Here is a 19,116-nt window from a genome sequence, read left to right on the forward strand (position 1 = left end):
CCAACATTTAACAAAACCTTGGCATACATTGTCTGTACTATACAAAAGTAACAGACTCTTTGTGGGAAGATCAGATGTCCTATTTGGTTAGATTCTGTGGGTTGTCCCACAACTAAAAGTCAAATCAACTGCCTTTAGATGCATTTTCAAAATCATTTTTCAAATTTTAATTTCTCTAAATAGAAACAATAGGTATCTTTTTAACTGTCTTTATCTAAAATTAAACCCTAAATACTCTCTTTTTCTGTTTAAAATGTTAAAACTTCTTCCCCATAAAATTATTTCTCCTTATGTGAAGTTTAAATTCTACTTATTTTTGGAACTCAACATTTTTTTTTTTAAACCATCCATTCATTTATGCATTCATTTCTCTGTAAAATGTCTATGGTATGAACTTTTACTTTCACAGAATGATGTTGTGATCACAACTTTCTGTATTCTTTTATCTAGTAATCTTGTGATTAGCTAATATTTCCTTTCCTACTATTTAAACTTTGCTATGTTCTTAGATTGTAAGTACTAATGGCCCAATACCAAGCAGATTTTATGCTCAAATGTATAGGAAACAAAATCAGCAGACTAGAAAATTATGGACCCCAGTGGGTTTGATGATCTGTTATTTTTGTGCTCTCTACAAGGAAGCTCAGACTCTTTGTTAGATGAAAATGTGCATGACCAGTTGAGCTGGGCACTGTAATGAAACATGATCACTCGCAGAAACCTATGCAATTAAATGTAGGCTACATGGTGATATTACCACCATATATATCTTTCTCAGTAAAATAGTTTATATTAAGCACTTCATTTACATCAACATATTTTTAAATTCATGACTGCCAATGTCTTATCTTTTATTTCATTTTATTTATTTATTTTTTTTAAGAGAGAGAGAGAGTACACATGTGGTAAGGGAAGGGCCGATGGAGAGGAAGACAGAATCTTAAGCAGGCTCCCCAAAGAGCACAGAGCCCAATGCAGGGCTTGATCTCATGACTCCAAGATCATGACCTGAGCCAAAATCACGAGTCAGAAACAAATGACTCATTTCAGTCAGGCATCATAAGTCTTACGTTTTAGATGTTTGATTTCCTGTTAAAGGAAAGAAAATTAGTCTTCACTATTGTTTATATGTATAATTAATTTCAAACTTATGAAAATAATATAATTGCATTTTTACTAATCACTTAATATAAATAATGGTAAAAGGGTGTCACAAATATTTCGCACAAAAAATAGATTTGGAGGTATTATAAACACTGGAGAAGCATATCAAAATAAAACTTTTTAAAAAAATCTCACTTAACACATTAATAATGATTATATCAAATGCTTATTGAGTCCTTAGGTATGCAAATACTGGTTTAAGGAGTTGACATAGATTATCTTGTCTAATCCTCATCAGATAGTTCTTCTCTATCTCTGTTTTATGTTTAAATAAGCTGACGATTAGGTTAAGTGACTTTTTCAAGGCCATAGCCATAGTGAGGAAGCTGGGATTTAATCCACATGACTTAGATGTGAAGATGTTTGTCACTGGCAAAAAGCTAGAAGGTGTTGCTAATAGTTGGGCAGGTGTCACTTAGTGAGATGTGTTGGGACTTTGGACAATCTGGGCCCAGAGAACAAGACAAGACACGAGCTGGAGGAAAAGGTCCATCTGTGAAGGACCTTAGTTATTTGTCAGTTGACATTTGTGCAGCATTTGGAGAAAATAGTCTTGTCAGAGATTTTGAATTTCTCACAAGGTTTATGCTAAAGCTAACTAAATTTCTTCAGCAGTATTATTGATGGCCAGTGTTTGGCCTAAATCCTTATGTGTGTTTAATTATATATAATTTGGTGAAATGGAAGTTAAATATTTGCATCATGTTATATCTCTTTCACTGTTTACATTAAAAAATGTAAATAGAGGATATCGCTTTTACGAAGGTGAAATAAGCTGTCATGGGAGTGCAAGTGTGTATACTATGATGAACTGAGAGAGGGAATAACTAAATCAAGGTCTTAGAAGCAAAGGATAGGAGGAGATGGAGGGCTCTTTCATATCTTTTACTGATATTGAACTCTACTCCCTAGGTTTTGGTCTCCTTATCTGTAAAATGGGAATAATAAGCATAGAACCAGCCCCAAAGAAGTATTGAGGGAAATGTAATATGTATAATTAGCATAGTGACTGGCACATGGTTAAAATATACTCTTTATTATTCCTTATTCTTGTACTTGCTTTAGAAACAAGAAAAATGAAAAATTGACTTATAGAAGTTTCATTTTTAAATCTTCAGATTTTAAATATCATAATTCTTAGGATTTTTGTTCGCCAACAAAACTTCTGAGTCAGTTCTATAATAATATTATTTAGGAAAACAAATTTAAGTTACCCTTTCCTCTTAATCATTCCTTTGTTACTACTAACATACTAACAATATGAGACACTTAGCTCTCAAAACTTACATAGTTTTGCAGAGGACATGTTGCTTAGAAATTTAAAAATAAGAAATTTGATAATTTACAGTCAGAGTTTAAAGAAGACCTACATATTTCTGGTATACACTTGTCTATCTAATCAACAATAAATACTTAAACTTGTTAAGAAATAACCCAGTAACTGCCAACCAAAGATTTTAACTTTGGTATTCTAAAGTGTCTGATGACACACATATGGAAAACCACATAAAATGATGACTAACTCATTTGGTCAGAGACATGTGATTTCTTACTTTGTCTAAAAACTGCATAAATATTGTTGCTGATGTATTTTCTGAATTAGTAAGCAAAAAGAAAAAAACATTGTTTATACAGGAAAAATTTCAGCAAATTCAATCTCATTGTCTTCAGACCAGAGAAGGTCTAATTTTCCAAAAGATTTTAAAAGCACACAGGGGACAACAGATGATTCTGGCTTGAAAATAGCCCCATAGGTGGTTTAACTTGGTTAGATTCTGTGGGTTGTGCCACACCTAAAAGTCAGATAAGCTGCCTTTAGATGCATTTTCAAAATCATTTTTCAAATTTTATTTTCTCTAAATAGAAACAATAGAGATCATAACAACACAGGGACTCTTCTCAAGCAAAGAATTATCCTGGTTCCCTTTTTCTCCCCTTAATAGCTGCCACAACCCACTTTATAAGTACGTGGGGTTCTCTTCTTATTTTCTTTATGAATTGATAGCGTGAACCACAGATTCTCCAGTGGTCTCCCTTTCTTGTTGCCCCTAAGGGTGTGCATGCAAGTCTCATCTACTTTTTTCAATTTTATAAGGAAACCTTATAAACACATTATTCTAAATTTCTAAGTCTTTTACTGAGATATAACTAACCCTAAATTTGAATTCTGCCTCCAATATATTTTACTTTTGTTCTTGGGAATGGGGCCTACCACCGTAAACCCAGATCTTGCCTCATCTTGTCTACTGACAGTATGAGCTCTGGAAGTCCCTGCCTTTCAATTTTAAGCAGGAAGATGAAATCAAAAGAGAAATATGGAATCCCCTCTGATTTCAAATAAGTTTCATTTTTACATCATTCATCTCAGATGAAAGACACAAGTTCCCCAGTCATTGGCTCAAACAAATCTTAGCATGTCCTCTTATCTGCTAATTGAATGATAAAGTCATGTTTTCATTGTTGCTTTTCTGTGTTTGCTTGTTCTTATACTCTACCTCTTAACTGTGTGAAGAAGTGGTCTAGGGTCCTTATATTCCTGTTTCCTAACATCTTTTTGTTATATGCCTTGGGAAGTGCTGCACAATGTTTACTATTACTTTATCTTTAATCCAGAACTTTCTGTTGACTTCCTGCTAATACATGCGACTGAATACCTATCGTTTCCTCTTGAAAGCTGCCAAAAAAATTTCAACATTAGTCTATCAAAAACTGAAATATCATTTATTCTGTACAAATTAGTTCATATTTTTACCTATAAATGGAAATATAAATGTATATATACATATATTTGTATATAGATATTGAACACTTACTTGAAACCAGATATATATGGTATATCTTAATCCATATATATGTGTGTGTACGTGTGTATATATACATATATATATAGATCTTTCATATGTATTAATTATTTAATATACAGATTCCATGAAGTAGGTATTGTTTAAAAAATTATGAAATTAATTATGAAAAATTAGACTCAAAGAATTTAAGCAGTTTATTTATATCCAGCCACAGTGGAAAGAGAAACCCAATTTTGAATTCTTAAAAAAAATATATTTTTTTAGTTCATTGAGCTCAGATAAAACTAAGCCATTCTTATTTCAGATGTTTTACTCTATATTATTATTACTATCAATGTAAGATTTCCTCTATTAAATTATTTAATAGAATTTCCTCTATTAAATTATAAGATAATTGAGAGAAGGAACAAATTTATTTACTTCATCTTTATATAAACCTATAATGCATCCATTAGGCCGTGGCTTTGTTCTATAGTCTTATTCCTTTGATTTTTTATATGAAAATCTGGTCTAGTGACTGGCTGTAAGTTCAACGACCTGAATACTTCTAGAAATGTACATCTGGGAGTATAGGCCTTAGCCTACGGCTGGAGTCAGAGAACAAGACAGCAGACAAAGGTCAAAGTTTTGGAGATAGTCTACTACTTATAAACAGAGGGTCCCAATTAATCCTGAGTCCCAGGAGAAGAATCCAAATACCAGGGGCCAATGTTTAGTTTGAATAGATCTGATAATGATGAATTATTTAGGCAGTGGTGTAATAGGGCAAGATTTTTCAATTTGATCTGGGATTGATTTATGAAAAACAGATGCAATCAAAAAGAAGAGGCAAGATGTAATGACACAGACTCCTGGTAGCTAATGGTGGGGGGGCAATGAAAAGGGTTAAAAATACAAATGGGATAAAAAGTTAAGTTATCAGAAATTTTTAACTGTAGAAGCTAGGAGCGATGCAGTGGACATTTGAAATAAAATTATAAGTCAGAAAATAAAGGGAACTTCAAATTTCATTTTATAAAATTTTATGTATATTGTATAGATACACATTCTTCTGTATCCATACATATATGTGTACGTACATTTATGTATAAATGTAAAAGTAGACATGAATAATTTGATAGAAACCTTGAATTTTTAGAGCAAATAGCAAACAATGCACATGATTTTGAAAAGCATTTTAAGGCATTTTTAAAAAAATGTGTGAAAGTAAATCACACACACAGAGAAAGAATATTCATGGCTTAACCTGATAACCCATGCTATTATGGATAGTTCCATGCTTTGTCTGAGTCATATTCTCTATTTTTGAATTTGGGAAATTATTAAGTAAATTAAGTAAGTTTTAAGCCTTTTAACACTGGTGGCTTAATAAGCTCAACTATATCAAGATAAAGTTCAAGATAATTTATAATAAGATTCTGAAAAGAAAAAAGTTTCAGGCAACTGCTTTATCAGAAAATATATCTTCAGTATGAATCTAAATGAGCAATTAAGTTCAAACTGCAGGCAGATTACATTTTTTTATGTTAGTCCTTATAAATGAAAGATACTTTTATGAAACATGAAAAACTATTCTGCAGAAATTAAATTTTTGCTTAACTGAAATCTGTTGCTTTGCAACAAAGCCTATTTCATTCTTGACATCAAATGGGTCCTCTGACTGGGTATGTGTTTGTTTTAGTAAAGTATTAGCTTTTTTTTTTTCCTTTCCCATGAAGTAAACACAGTTTTCTCACAGTTTGTAAGCCACCCACTAAAAAATGTTCTGAATTTCAGCCATTCTTTATTAACATTGTAACTTACATGGTTAGATTTGAATTTGAACTCAGCAAATGTATAAAGCAAATAAGAATGGAACATTTAAATATGACTGGAAGTTTAATATTTTAGAAATTACATTTTATAATGTAATTTATTACTGTTAATTCTACAAATATATTTTATCAATTAGGTATATATATGAATGTATGTGTGTGTATATTATATATATATAAAATATATATATATGTTTAGATAACACCTGATTTTTAAGTTATTTCTGCAGGAATCTTTATCAAAAACACTGTATTTCCTTGATAAATTCTTATACTAAATAGAGGTGACAAGTAAAACTAAAGCAACTATTTAATAATGATATGAAAATGACATGGAAAAATTGTATAACCATGTGAATATACTTAATGCTGCCAAAATGTACACTAAAAATAATTAAAATGGTAATTATGATATATATATATTTGCCATAATTTAAAAATTTCATAAAGTAATAAAAATGTTAAAAAAAATAGTTTATCCTGCATGAAGAGTAGGTTTTGCAGAATTATATTTTAGAGGATATTAAAAAAAATTCTCAAAAAAAAAGTCAACACCTGTTGAAACTCTGAAACACCAAAGGCTGCCTTCAAATGCTAAACACAACCTTCCTTCTGTTACTTATTGAAAATATTTAGTTATATATTTATGAAATAACTATCAAAATAGGCTACAAAATGATTATATTTTAACAGGATAAAATTAAAAGATTATTGAAAAGAAAAACTAACAATGACATCAAGTTAGTTTTTATAATACTTAGTGTTTATCTTTAAAGTATACAAACATTTTTTCTTAATATTGCAAATAATTTATTTCCATTTCAATGTTGGGTCCCTTGTCTACTTATATTTATGGCTTATATGAGTAAATAAAATGTAGACTGAAATTATTTTATCAAATTTTAATTCAATGCAACATAATGAAAATTCTAGCTCTTATTTAACAGTTTTGGAGGTTAAATAATCTGGTTTTGTATTTGTAACCTATGGATATATAAATGAAATTCTACATGGGAAGAATTTTTCCTATTAAAGAGTAGCTGATTAAAGAAAATTATGTAAATAAATAATTTATAATAATACTATGTCACTAACAGATATGGTACAAATTCTTACTAGAAATAAGAGAAAGAAAAATAGCCATCAGTTATCAACCTTGGAAGTAAAATTCTCACCTAGGACAAAGATTTTGTTAAAGTAACCTTATTTTGCCCAGGATGGAGTCATTCATGCTAAGCCTACCATCAGCAAACCAGAACTTAACTTTTCTGTTTGGGGATTCTCCCAAGAACAGAGGCCAGGTCAACAAACCAGAACTTGCCTCTTCAGCACAAATTGCCTCAACTGACTCCACATCTTCCTTATCCTCTATACAAGGAAAATAACCTTGCTTTAATCAGTCAGCGAATGCCCAGTAGTATAATGTCCTTGCTCCTGCTCACCTAGTCGATATGAGTCTTTTGCCTTATACAGCTCTGTGAAGCTTCCTTCTACTAGACTAGGTACTGTATGATTCGTGAATTGCTGAATAAAAGCTTACTAGATCAGTAAACTGCTTGTGGAAAGATTTTCTTTCAATAACACAGGTGGAAATAACCAAAACTGCCTTAGACTCAAATATAGAAGCAAGGTAATATAATTCATTTTTAGTAATTGAAGATAATCCTGGCTCTGTCTGCTTTATGGAATCACTGGTGCCTTATGGACAGTTTTCAACCAATTTTCATTATTAAAAGTGTTCATTGTAACAGACAAGGCCAGCTCTTCTCTAACATTTTCCCACAAATAATGCTGACAAAATGCCATCTTTCTGGAACATTTAAAAAACAACTATCTTCAGATGTAATATGTCATATTCCACATTTCTGACCTCGCTTTTGATTATAGAGCCATTTGTAATGCAATGACTGTCTCAACTAAACAACATGACAGATAGCATTAATTCAAATGTCATCATATCTTCACCAAGAAAATAAAGCATGGTGATTAGCCCTTTTAGTTTTCAGAATCAACTTTCGCAAAAGCATCATGTTTCCCCTCCATTAAAAAGTAATTTTCTATCCCTGCATAAGAATGAAGTTTAGTCCTTCTTTCAGTCAGATGATAAATGCCCTAAATTAGAAATGCTAATAACTGAACTTTTCCCCTCAGACCTATTAGTTATGCTGACACATAGATGCTTCGTAGCTAAACTTTTTGGCCAAATCTGTATCAACAATATCTCTGTATCTCTTTTATATATTAGACTAAAAACAGATAAAGAATAATGTATTTAATTTGTGCTCTGATTAATTTCCCACCCCCAAATTAAATGCAAACATGCGCACACAGCCCAAATGACTCATTGTATATGTACATGTATATCATAGATATTATATACTCTTAGTAAAATATATAACATTTGTTTTGCACTTCATAAAACCTTTAGATACACATTTCCTGATTTGATGAGAATATCAATCCTTTGATTTCAAATTTGTGAATATTCTTATATGGCAAGCTGTTTTAATGGCTGAAAACCACAAGATTTTTAATAAGTGAATTTTTTTTTATAGATTTTATTTATTTATTTGACAGACAGAGATCACAAGTAAGCAGAGAGGCAGGCAGAGAGAGAGGAGGAAGCAGGCTCCCTGCTAAGCAGAGAGCCCAATGTGGGGCTTGATCCCAGGACCCTGGGATCATGACCCGAGCCTAAGGAAGAGGCCTCAATCCACTGAGTCACCCAGGTGCCCCAATAAGTGAATTTTTAATATTAAAATAACATTTAATTCAAAGAGAAGAAATTCTTATGAACATGGTCTATACAAAACATATAACAAGTAAATGAGCTAATATGTGGGAAGCAATGAGTGACGGACTAAGAAACCCTGCCCAGGTTTATCAGTTCTGAATCCTGTTTTCACTGAAAAATAGCTGATAACAGGTAAGCCAAGTTGCTTACCTTCTCTGATGCTCAGGGCTTTTGTTTTTCTTTTAATTCTTAAATTGGAATAATAGTATATAATTTACAGGGCTGGTAAGAGATTAAATAAGACGATATTGTACAAATTCTGGCACATACAAGCACTCAGTATGCACTGAACGGATAGCACCTAAAGTTTACGACTTTCCATGTTGTCTCTACCCCAGTGTTTCCCTAAGAACTAAACTTCTGAATCTATCTACCTGACATCCTCACTGTTTATCTCATATCAAAAATATACTATATCCAAAAAATAGTTCTCGATAATTTATCCTAAAATTCTTCTGTCTGACCATCTCCAAATTTCCAAGGCAAATATTCTAGGACTCCTGTTGGACTTCTCTTTTCCTTACTTCCCACACCTCCAATCTTATTTTCAAGTACCACTGGCTCAATCTTTCTTTCTTTCTTTTTTTTTTTCCTAAGATTTTATTTATTTATTTGACAGAGAAAGACATAGCGAGAGAGGGAACACAGGCCTGGGGAGCGGGAGAGGGAGAAGTAGGGAGCCCAACATGGGGCTGGATCCCAGGACCCTGAGATCATGACTTGAGCCAAAGGTAGATGCTTAACGACCGAGCCACCCAGGCACACCCCTCCGCAACTGGCTCAGTCTTTAAAATGGATAAGATATTTCATTCCTTCATCCCACCTCCACATTGCCACCTAATTTCAAACACTATTGTTTGTTTCAAGGATTGCTGTCATGGTCTTTTAAACACCATCTCTACTTTTGCTCTTGTTCTTCAGCACCACACTGCCACAAAGCCAGATTTCTTCTCCACAAAGCCAGATCTTTCCAAAGTTCCCTATCACTCCCTGTTCAAAACCCTAATAAGGCTTCACCCCTCTTTATGAACAAAATTAAGGTTCTTTACCCTGCCCTAAAATGTTCATGTGATCTAGCTTCTACCTACCTCATCCTCCCAGACTTCCTCTTTTTCACTCCAGTCCAGCCATCCGGGACCTCCTGCTGTTCCTTGGGTGTGGTCAGTTGCTCCCTATCTCAGGGCTAGTTCATCTGCAAGCAACATGATTTCCCTAAATCTTCCATTTCACTTTCCTAACTATAAAGCCAAAAATAGTACCTCCAGTTCCTCACTCTTTCGCCACTTAACCTGCTCTACTTAACTTCACAGCATCTCATATCACTCCTGGTCTATTTATTACATTTTGTTTTTTGCCTATCTTTGAGAACAGAAATCTTCAGTTTTCACCATTGTATTCCCAGTAGTCAGAAGAGCTGGAAGAGACTGCTGCACAAATATTTTCTGACAAACTAATATCAAGATATTTGTTTTACATTAATTGTAGTCCATAAAAGCATAACTGTCTCATCAACTGTACTCAGAATTCACTTATAAGGTCTATTAAATCAGCCTCATGGTTTGATTTTAATAAATGCAAAATGACAACTGGCAGGGATAATTGGTAATATTATCATCTTCTGCCTGGAAAGCCTAATGAATTTTTTCTTGTATCTTCTCCTACTTAGCAATTTAATTTGAACAATGGCTAAATTAAGACTATTTTCAAAAGATCAATATTGAAATTACTGATTCTAAGTTATTTGACTTCATTTAAACATATACTGAAACATTAATTTGTTTGGAAAAAAACAACAGTTAAACATTTTATTCATTAGGAGGATACAGAGAACAGCATATAAGAGAAGCTTTCTTAAAATAGTGTTTTTGGAAATCTACGTTATGTAGAGAGTAGGTCCTGCTTCATATACACAGTAGATGTGAGTAAGAACTCAGTTGAAAGGCAGAAATCCTTGCTACTGTTCTTGACTCTGTCACTCTTGGTCTTCAAGTTCTGGCAAACCACCTATTTTTCCATGCCTCAATTTTCTTATCTCAAATATAAAGAAAATGGACTGAGTCATCGCCAAGAAGTCTTTTGGTTATAAAATTATCATTTTAGGTTAGGTTTCTCTAATATGGAAGCTTTTCATTGGCAGTTCTCTTTCAAAATCCTTCCATATTACACACTGAATTGTAACTAGCATTCCCCTATTGTCATATCGCCTTGTTTTACTGACTTCTCACACGCTAATGCCGTTCCCTGAAAGAGTAGTGGCAGATATTAATGACTCATAGATTCAAAATTTACAGGTGAAGGCAGAAGATCATCTTGAATTAAATATATTTGAGATATATATTTGAGAAAATATTTGAGATATATATATATATATATATATATATATATATATATATATATCAAAGAGACCTGGAAATTTTCCATAACAAAACTCAAAACAAGTGAAATTTTTCATATTACATTTATGTGAAGAGTAATAGGCTTTTATTATTAAGCCATATGAAGCTAAATACCATATTTGTGATATTGTTTTTGTAGCTAAAAAGTGCTTTGAGTATTTGAGAGATAGGAAGGCTCACCCTTTCTTGTTTTGGGAAGCCCACATACAAAAGAATTGCCAAATGGTAACACTTCAAAAGCACATGGTTTCTTCTTATCAGATTTTCAAAAGGTAGGGCAGGGTAAAGAACCTTAATTTTGTTCATAAATTTCTTATCAAATTAAGAAAAGGTAGGTGGCATAGCGCAGGGTAGGACAAGTCCTACCTAGAAACATCTGACAGATAACAGAATTGAATAAGATCCAGAAGGTTCAGGGGAAAGTCATGAGAACATAGTTCAAACAGTATTTTAACTATTTGAAACTGAATTAAAGCCATAAAATGCTTCAGTGGGTCCTTACATATGACTGCAATTTATCACATCACACTAAACACTCCAGAGCCTTAAACACTTGTGCTGTTTTTCAAAGAAGAGGTCAATTTGAATGACCACAGCCAATGTAGCAAAAACTTCTGGAATTTCAGCCATGAGTTTAAAAAGACTGACGTTTTTCTTTTGGTAGGCCCTCTGAAAAATCTGCAAGCAATAAATATACAAGAATAAACTAAAAATATGGTGAATAAGCATGAAATAATAGTTGCATGTTAAAATAACAGAATGGTGACTGCTTACTAATTATCATAATTTTTTACTCATTAAATTAGTTTTTCATTCACCAAATTTTATTAAGTACTTTATGTCGCAGGTTCTGTTCTGGGTGGTTCTGGCAATTCATTGCTTAACATGACTTGGAAAATTTCCATTCTGCTGGAAGAAGCATAACTATTGATGGGGTAAACAAAATGCACATACTCATGTATCATAGATAAGAATATTAGTTTCAGATAATAATTAATGTTAAGACAAAATCACAACAAGGTTAACTGATAATGACACTGGAGAAAGGGAATTATATTAAATTGGTGATCAGATAAATTGTTTCTGAAAATTGACATCTCACCTAGATGTAACAACAAAATGACCAAGATATGAATGTGTCTGACCTTTAAAAAAAAAAAAGAAAAAGCTAGCTTAGAGTAGAAGATAAAGAGAAGTACATGTGCACAGGGGAAAACACAGGACATGGTTGGCATTTTTAATAAGTTAAAAGAGGTCAGATTAACTGACATTAAATTATAATAAAGGTTTGACAAGAACCCTCCAGAAGCAAGTCACCAGACTGGTAGCATTTGCTGATTTCTATGTGGCAAATATTCCCCACCAGCCGATTTCAACCCATCAGCATGACAACACTGAATGCAGAGTTGGGACGTGACCATGGTTGAGTCTGCCCAGGCTAAGCGCCTGATGAAGGTGGCAGTGGGTCAGGAAGAATGAAGTCAGATAGGTGGACAGACGCCAGGTCATTTAATGTCATGGGTCAATGATGAGAAATTCAGGCTTTATTCTTAGAAACCACTGAAGGGTTTTTAAGGAAGCGAAGGGGCATGATGATCTAATTTATAGTTTCAAAGTTCATGAGCTGCTTGTTAAAGAATGTACTTTGGGGAGGAAAGTTAGGCAGTTAGGGAGCTATTATATTAGCTCTGGCTTAGACCAAAGTGGTGGTAATGGACAGGAAGAAAAGTGGATAAATTTAGGACATTTTTGGATATATTTTAGGGCAGAGACTACTTGTCAATGGACTTGCCCAACGTGGGATAGAGAGAAAGAGGAACAAGGAATGATAACAACAATTGGGAAACTGGATACGGAGCAATATATGGAGAGTAGAGAGGTGGTCAGAATCAAAAAGCTTTATTTGGCTTTTCTGGGCTTGCAAATGTCCAGCAAACATGCTGACTAATAGTAAACACCAAAGTAAGTCATTCTTATATTTATTTCTGCCAATAAGCTTTTCATGTAGAAATTAGCACATTCATTTTATTGATAGGAACACAAAGGTAAACCTATGCAAGCTTACATAGCTAGGAAATGGCAGAGGTGAGATTTGAATCCCAGTTTAACTACAAAACTATTCATTTACCTTGGGATATACTTCCGTTTTGCAAATTAATTCTCTGACTTAATGTTTAAGTATATTGCTCTAGGTTCCCTGAAAATTCTGTGAAACTTGCTATATATTAAAATCACATTGTTTTATTTATTGAACATGTACGAAGGAAAACTCTTCTAAGGAAGGCTACTTGAGAATAGAGTGCCAAACCATGCGAAGGGCACTAACTGCTTTAGAGCTAGCTGCCATCTTAGAAGGAACCACATAGTGATGGGTTCTCTGTAGGACCTTCATTACTGTGAAGAGGAAAAATGGAAATTTTAGCTTCAAAAAGTTGAAAGTTTAGCTTCAAAAATTTGTACTTGAGAGGAACCTGGATGGCTCAATTGGTCAAGCATCTGTCTTCAGCTCAGGTCATGATCTCAGGGTCCTGGGATCGAGCCCCACATGGGCTTCCTCCTCAGCAGGGCATCAGCTTCTCCCTCTGCCTTAGCCTCTCCTCTCTGCTCATACTCTCTCTCTCTCAAACATATTAATAAAATCTTTTTTAAAAAAAAAGTACTTGGTACAGTACATATTTCTGGGAAAATAACAGGAAGGAATACAGAATGAAGGGGGATATTTACATTTTTAATTACAGTTAAAAATTATATATATATATAGTTTAATTATATATATAGTTTAATTTTAGTTAAATACAATATTATTTTTATTAAGTTATAGTCTTAACCCATTCAACTACCATTTAATAATTTAATTCTATATGAAAAAAATGAGGTAAAATTATTACACTCTGTTCTGGTTTTGTTATTTAGCAATGTAACCTTCAGCTCCACGATAGTGTGGTTGTAGCTCATTTTAAGCAGTAGACAAGAGTAGTTAGAGAGTTTCCAGATGTGCTACTTTATAACTGTGCTGTCAGTAAATAAAAATATAATGGGAGTGGAATGCTAATAGTTTCTCCAAAAAAATATTCAAAGATTTAAAGGTTTGCTGATCGAAATAAATAAATAAAAATCAATAAATAAACCCTGCTTATTCAATTATTGCCATATTGCCAAAGCTGACCCATCTTTGGGTTGCCATCAGGTAAGAATTTTTAAAAAGCAAAGGAAAAAAGTGATTTGTGACCTAGAATAAAACTGTCAAACTTTTTTCTTATTTAGAATACCTTGATATTTTCCTGGTCCTTAGAACGCTGCAAATTTGAGAATAACATGGCATCTGGGATCTAAATTTTTCTGAATTTTCTCATGTCACCTACCAATTTGACATCAAAGCAGTGAATCTGTATTTTAAATTCTGTGTCAGAAATTTCATTGTTGGAATACATGATTAAATGGCAGATTCTGAAACCTGGTATCTCAAACTCACATTCTTCCATAAAAGTGGTTTATTTGTGATACCAAAAGTATGCAAATGACTAGAACATAAAATCATAATCACATATGAGCTTTAATGACTTTAAAATAATTTAGTCCTTTCCTACACAATTTCTGATTATTTTCTACATAATCTATACTAAGTGATCTTCAGATACTTAACTGAATACTCCTCCATTAGCCTCAGACACATCAGTCCATTGCAGAGCAGCTCAAAAAAATAGGTGGTGGGGGAAGCACTCTCATAAAAAAAATCTATGCTTCAGGACAAAGTTCAATCAATTCTCTAATTTCTAGGGATGCCAAAACAATGGATCTCATTCATGGCTCCCATCATGCTCCCTAACACCATATTTAAGGGTCTGAATGACAAAATTTCAAGTACCTTAATTTTACTAATAATCTGAATTTCTGTAATTCATAACTGTATTTCAGTATTGGGCAGAATCAACATACACCTGGTCTTCACATTTCTCATTTAATAGCAATAATCTTTCATAGAAATTAGAATTATACATCTATTATTTGTCCTTACATTAAGAATCCTAGGTCCCTATCTTTCCTCAGGCTCAAGGCTGGTGGCACCAGGAACTCACATAGTCTGGCTCCCTGGAACCAGCTCGATTCCTGCATAGTCTGCATATTTAGAACAACATTCTACTGTATCTCCTCCTCGTCAAAGTTCCTCCTACAGTGTCATTCACCCATGTCTATTAGAAGAAAACACTTTTAGCTCTATCATTTCAGGTTTTCTTTTTCTTTTTTCTTTTCCTTCTTTCTTTCTTTTTTGTTTTTACCCCTAATGAAATGTCTCTTCCATATTGTCATTTTGGTCGAGAAAGAGAATTACAAGTAGTGGTTGAAATTACAAGTGCTTGAAAAGAATTCTCTGCTACAAATAAAAAAACTTTCTAAAGTATTAAAGTATAAAATGAGCCCTAATGTGAACTGCAATTTCTAAAAAATGTTTTTTAAACTAACACAACCATACAACTTTTAATAAGAATAGTTACGCAGTAAGGGACAAGGCAAATATTTCTAAGAACTTTAAAGTACTTAAAGTGTATGAATTACAGTTCTTATTAAAATCATCATCTACACACTATGATAGACATATTTAGTGATTTAACATAAGTTATATCAATCAAACCTTATAATAGACTACTTTATAGTTAATTATCCTCATGTTACTGAAGAAGGCACTGTGATTGAGAAGGATGATCGATCTTGCCTGAATCACAAAGAAAATTATGACAGAACCAGAATTCAAACAGAGATAAATTCAAATTAAAAGCTTTTATCATTATATCATATAGATTATTACTGGGCTTGCTTAGCAAATAAAATAATTTTGGAAATCAATATTACTTTTTTCAAATTTTACTTTACCTACACACTAGAAACACAGTGTACTCTGAACTTGAAAGTCAGTTACATTGACTGAGTTCTGAACCATACTCTGCCACAAAGCTGTGTAATCCTGAGCAAATTATTTTTTTAAATATTTTATTTATTTATTTGTCAAAGAGAGAGAGAAGCAGAGGGAGAGGCAGATTCCCTGCTGAGCAAAGAGCCTGATGTGGGACTCTATCCCCAGAACCTGGGTTCATGACCTAAGCCCAAGGCAGACACTGACTGACCACCCAGGAACCCCCTTAACAAATTAGTTAACCACTCTGAGATTGGGTTTACTCTAAATAAACTCAAAAATAACACATTAAGTCTTTGAGATGATAAAGAAAAGTGATGTGTAGAAATGAGTTAATGTCTATAAAAGCTGATATACTGCATGACAGAGATGGCCATATATCAAAATAAAACAAAAACAAAAACAAAAAACAACATTCTTTTCCTCTTTACAATATCTTCTACCTCCTGACTGCATAGACACACAAAAATAATTTAAATTCTCAGAATTATGTGGTTGAAAACAGGCACTCTTGTCTACATGATTACATTCCTTCTCTCCCATGCCTTTTGACTTAAAATGTTCCAAAGTACAAATCTTCTGATGGAGAACTTGTGGGCTGTGCCTGTCCATCCCAAATCACTCTGCACTGCACCCCTAACTCTCACAATCACATCCTCCTTCCCACCTGGGGATGACCTCTGTGTAACACACCTCTGTGAAGCAAGTTTTGATAAAGACTGATGCTTTAGCCAACTAGATTTCTGGTCCTGGTTTATTATCCTCCCCCACTTCACCTCCACAAAAGCCATGTTTTCCTGCATGCCTAGAATTGGCCATCCATTTTCAGTACTAACTGGAGAGGGAAGCTAAAACTGGGATATTTTAGTAACAAAACCTTGCTTCTAAATAGCTGAATACCAGTTTCTACTTAGTTTTATCCTCCCTTCTTTCCAGGCAACTCTTGAAATACTGGATTAATATGAACAATGTGGTAGTGGCTGCATTTTTTTCTTTATATGCAGATGCTTACTCTTTGTGCCTACTAACCATGAAGCATAAAATACTGACTACACACATAATAAACTTGGTTTAAGATCAACTTGGTTTAAGCATTATGTGGTTACCACACCATATTCTGTTCATCATTCCTCAGAATTTTATAGTTTACATAAAATGTAACATGGTCATTCACACATATCAAAAAAAAAAAAAAGTACAGGGAATATTGTTCCCTCTGTAGGTATCAGATAATTATATTCCCAAAAGCAAATAGCAAATAATATATGAGCCCCTCAATTAATAATCAGTAACATTATCATTTGAATACTGAACATAAATCTATTATGACTTATAACCTCAAAATCTCTTGCTTTCCTATAAGTGATGACATGAAACAATATATTGTATACTCCAGAATTGTATATATATAACAAAAATATTCATAAATTATATTCATCAAAAATATTTCAACAACAGTAAAAATAGCTCATTTGCAAACTCACAATTGTTCTTCTGTATCAGTATCCATACATCTACATAACTATATAAATACATATAATATTCATGAATACATACATATATAAACACACACACAATTATACATAATTTTAAGCATTTAAGTTCTAACAAATGTGTTGTGGCTTAAAACAACTTCAACAAATTTTTATACTATGTCAACATTATCAAATTTTTTAATACTTAAATAATAAGTTGTGACTATGTTTTTTAAAGATTTATGTATTTTTTTGAGGGGGAGGGCAGAGAGAGAGGGAGAGAGAAACCCAAGCAGACTCCATGCTGAGCATGGAGCCTGATGTGGGGCTTGATCTTATGATCCCAAAACCAAGTTCCCCAAGTTGTGACTATTCTTATAAATTAATGTTTTATAGGACAATGTTTCATAATTCATTAATAATCCTGGAAATCAATGACTAATTAATCCATTCAATTGCTTATTCATCAGATAAGCAATACACACTTTCTTCAAGGCCCAAAGTTTTTTGGACAAATTTTTAATTATTTCAATTTTGAATTAGAAGTTTCAGCATGCAGGGGCACCCCGGTGGCTCAGAGGGGTAAGCCTCTGCCTTCAGCTCAGGTCATGATGCCAGGGTCCTGGGATCAAGCCCCATATCGGGGTCCCTGCTCGGCGGGAAGCCTGCTTCTCCCTCTCCCATTCCCCCTGCTTGTATTCCCTCTATCACTGTGTCTCTCTCTGTCAAATAAATAAATAAAATCTTAAAAAAAAAAAAGTTTCAGTATGCAAAACAAAATAATGTTAAATCTTTTTAAATAGATTATATTTTGTACTACATACTATGAAAATTTGCATAATTACTACTTCTAGACACTAAAAGCTAACTAACATATCTTGTTTTTCATTATTTCTAGTCCATTATACTGCTAATTGAATGAGAATATTGGGGTCTCATTGATATTCTTTTTTGGAGCTCTGTGGGGCTTCATCAAATGCCTATTATAGCTACTTACAAAACCTAGAGTACTAATGATTTAAAATTCTGTACTCACTCTATTATTTCTAGGACCAATTAGAACCATCTGGATATTTTCAAATCTTAAAATATTTGAAATGCCTTATAGCTCAAGTGGTAGAGTATCAGGTCATCCTCAAAGATACTCAGATGGCTTTCCCAGCAAGGACACATCTTGTCTTACAGGAATAGAGCTCTGTACTCAAGCCCTTACCACTACTTATTTAGACACAAATTTGACAAAGTGATATACATGCTATAAATCATATAAATATAATCAGAGTTCCAAGGATTAGCACAATTCAACAAATATTTAATTTCATGGTAGACAAATAAACTCTCATCATATTGTGAATAGATTCTTCACAACCAGATAAGATTTACCTGAATCTGTAGCTGTGATCATCAAGACAAAGTGCTCCTTTGTTTCGCGATCCAAACTCTGTATTACTCGAAGTTCTCCACTAGCTGAGAGAGTAAAAGCATGGTCTTCATTACCACCAAACAGAACATACGAGAGTTTGCTATTATAACCTTGATCATCATCTCTTGCCAGTACCTAGAAAAGAGAATAAGATATCCCAGGAATGTGAGTAAAACTAGTACCAGGTCTAACACAAAGTAAAATGTACCATTAAAAATAATGAGGTCGAGGCCTAAAAAGGCTCCAAAGACACTCTTTAAAGCTTCAAGTAAGAAATAAAAACTGTACAGGGTAAATATGTGTTATTTATGTAAAATATGAATAAAATCAAAGCATA

The 19,116-nt window shown here is 33.2% G+C and overlaps 1 protein-coding gene across 1 annotated transcript in view; it reads right to left on the reverse strand.

Moving 5' to 3' along the window:
- Positions 1 to 19,116, reverse strand: part of FAT4 (FAT atypical cadherin 4) — a 178,769-nt gene that overhangs the window by 57,729 nt on the left and 101,924 nt on the right. Inside the window, exon 6 of the mRNA XM_044224026.1 lies at positions 18,740 to 18,914. Within this exon, the coding sequence (XP_044079961.1) occupies positions 18,740 to 18,914 (175 nt within the window). The remainder of the gene's footprint in view (positions 1 to 18,739; positions 18,915 to 19,116) is intronic.

This window comes from Neovison vison, chromosome 11 (genome assembly GCF_020171115.1).
Source record: "Neovison vison isolate M4711 chromosome 11, ASM_NN_V1, whole genome shotgun sequence".
Lineage (NCBI taxonomy): Eukaryota > Metazoa > Chordata > Mammalia > Carnivora > Mustelidae > Neogale > Neogale vison.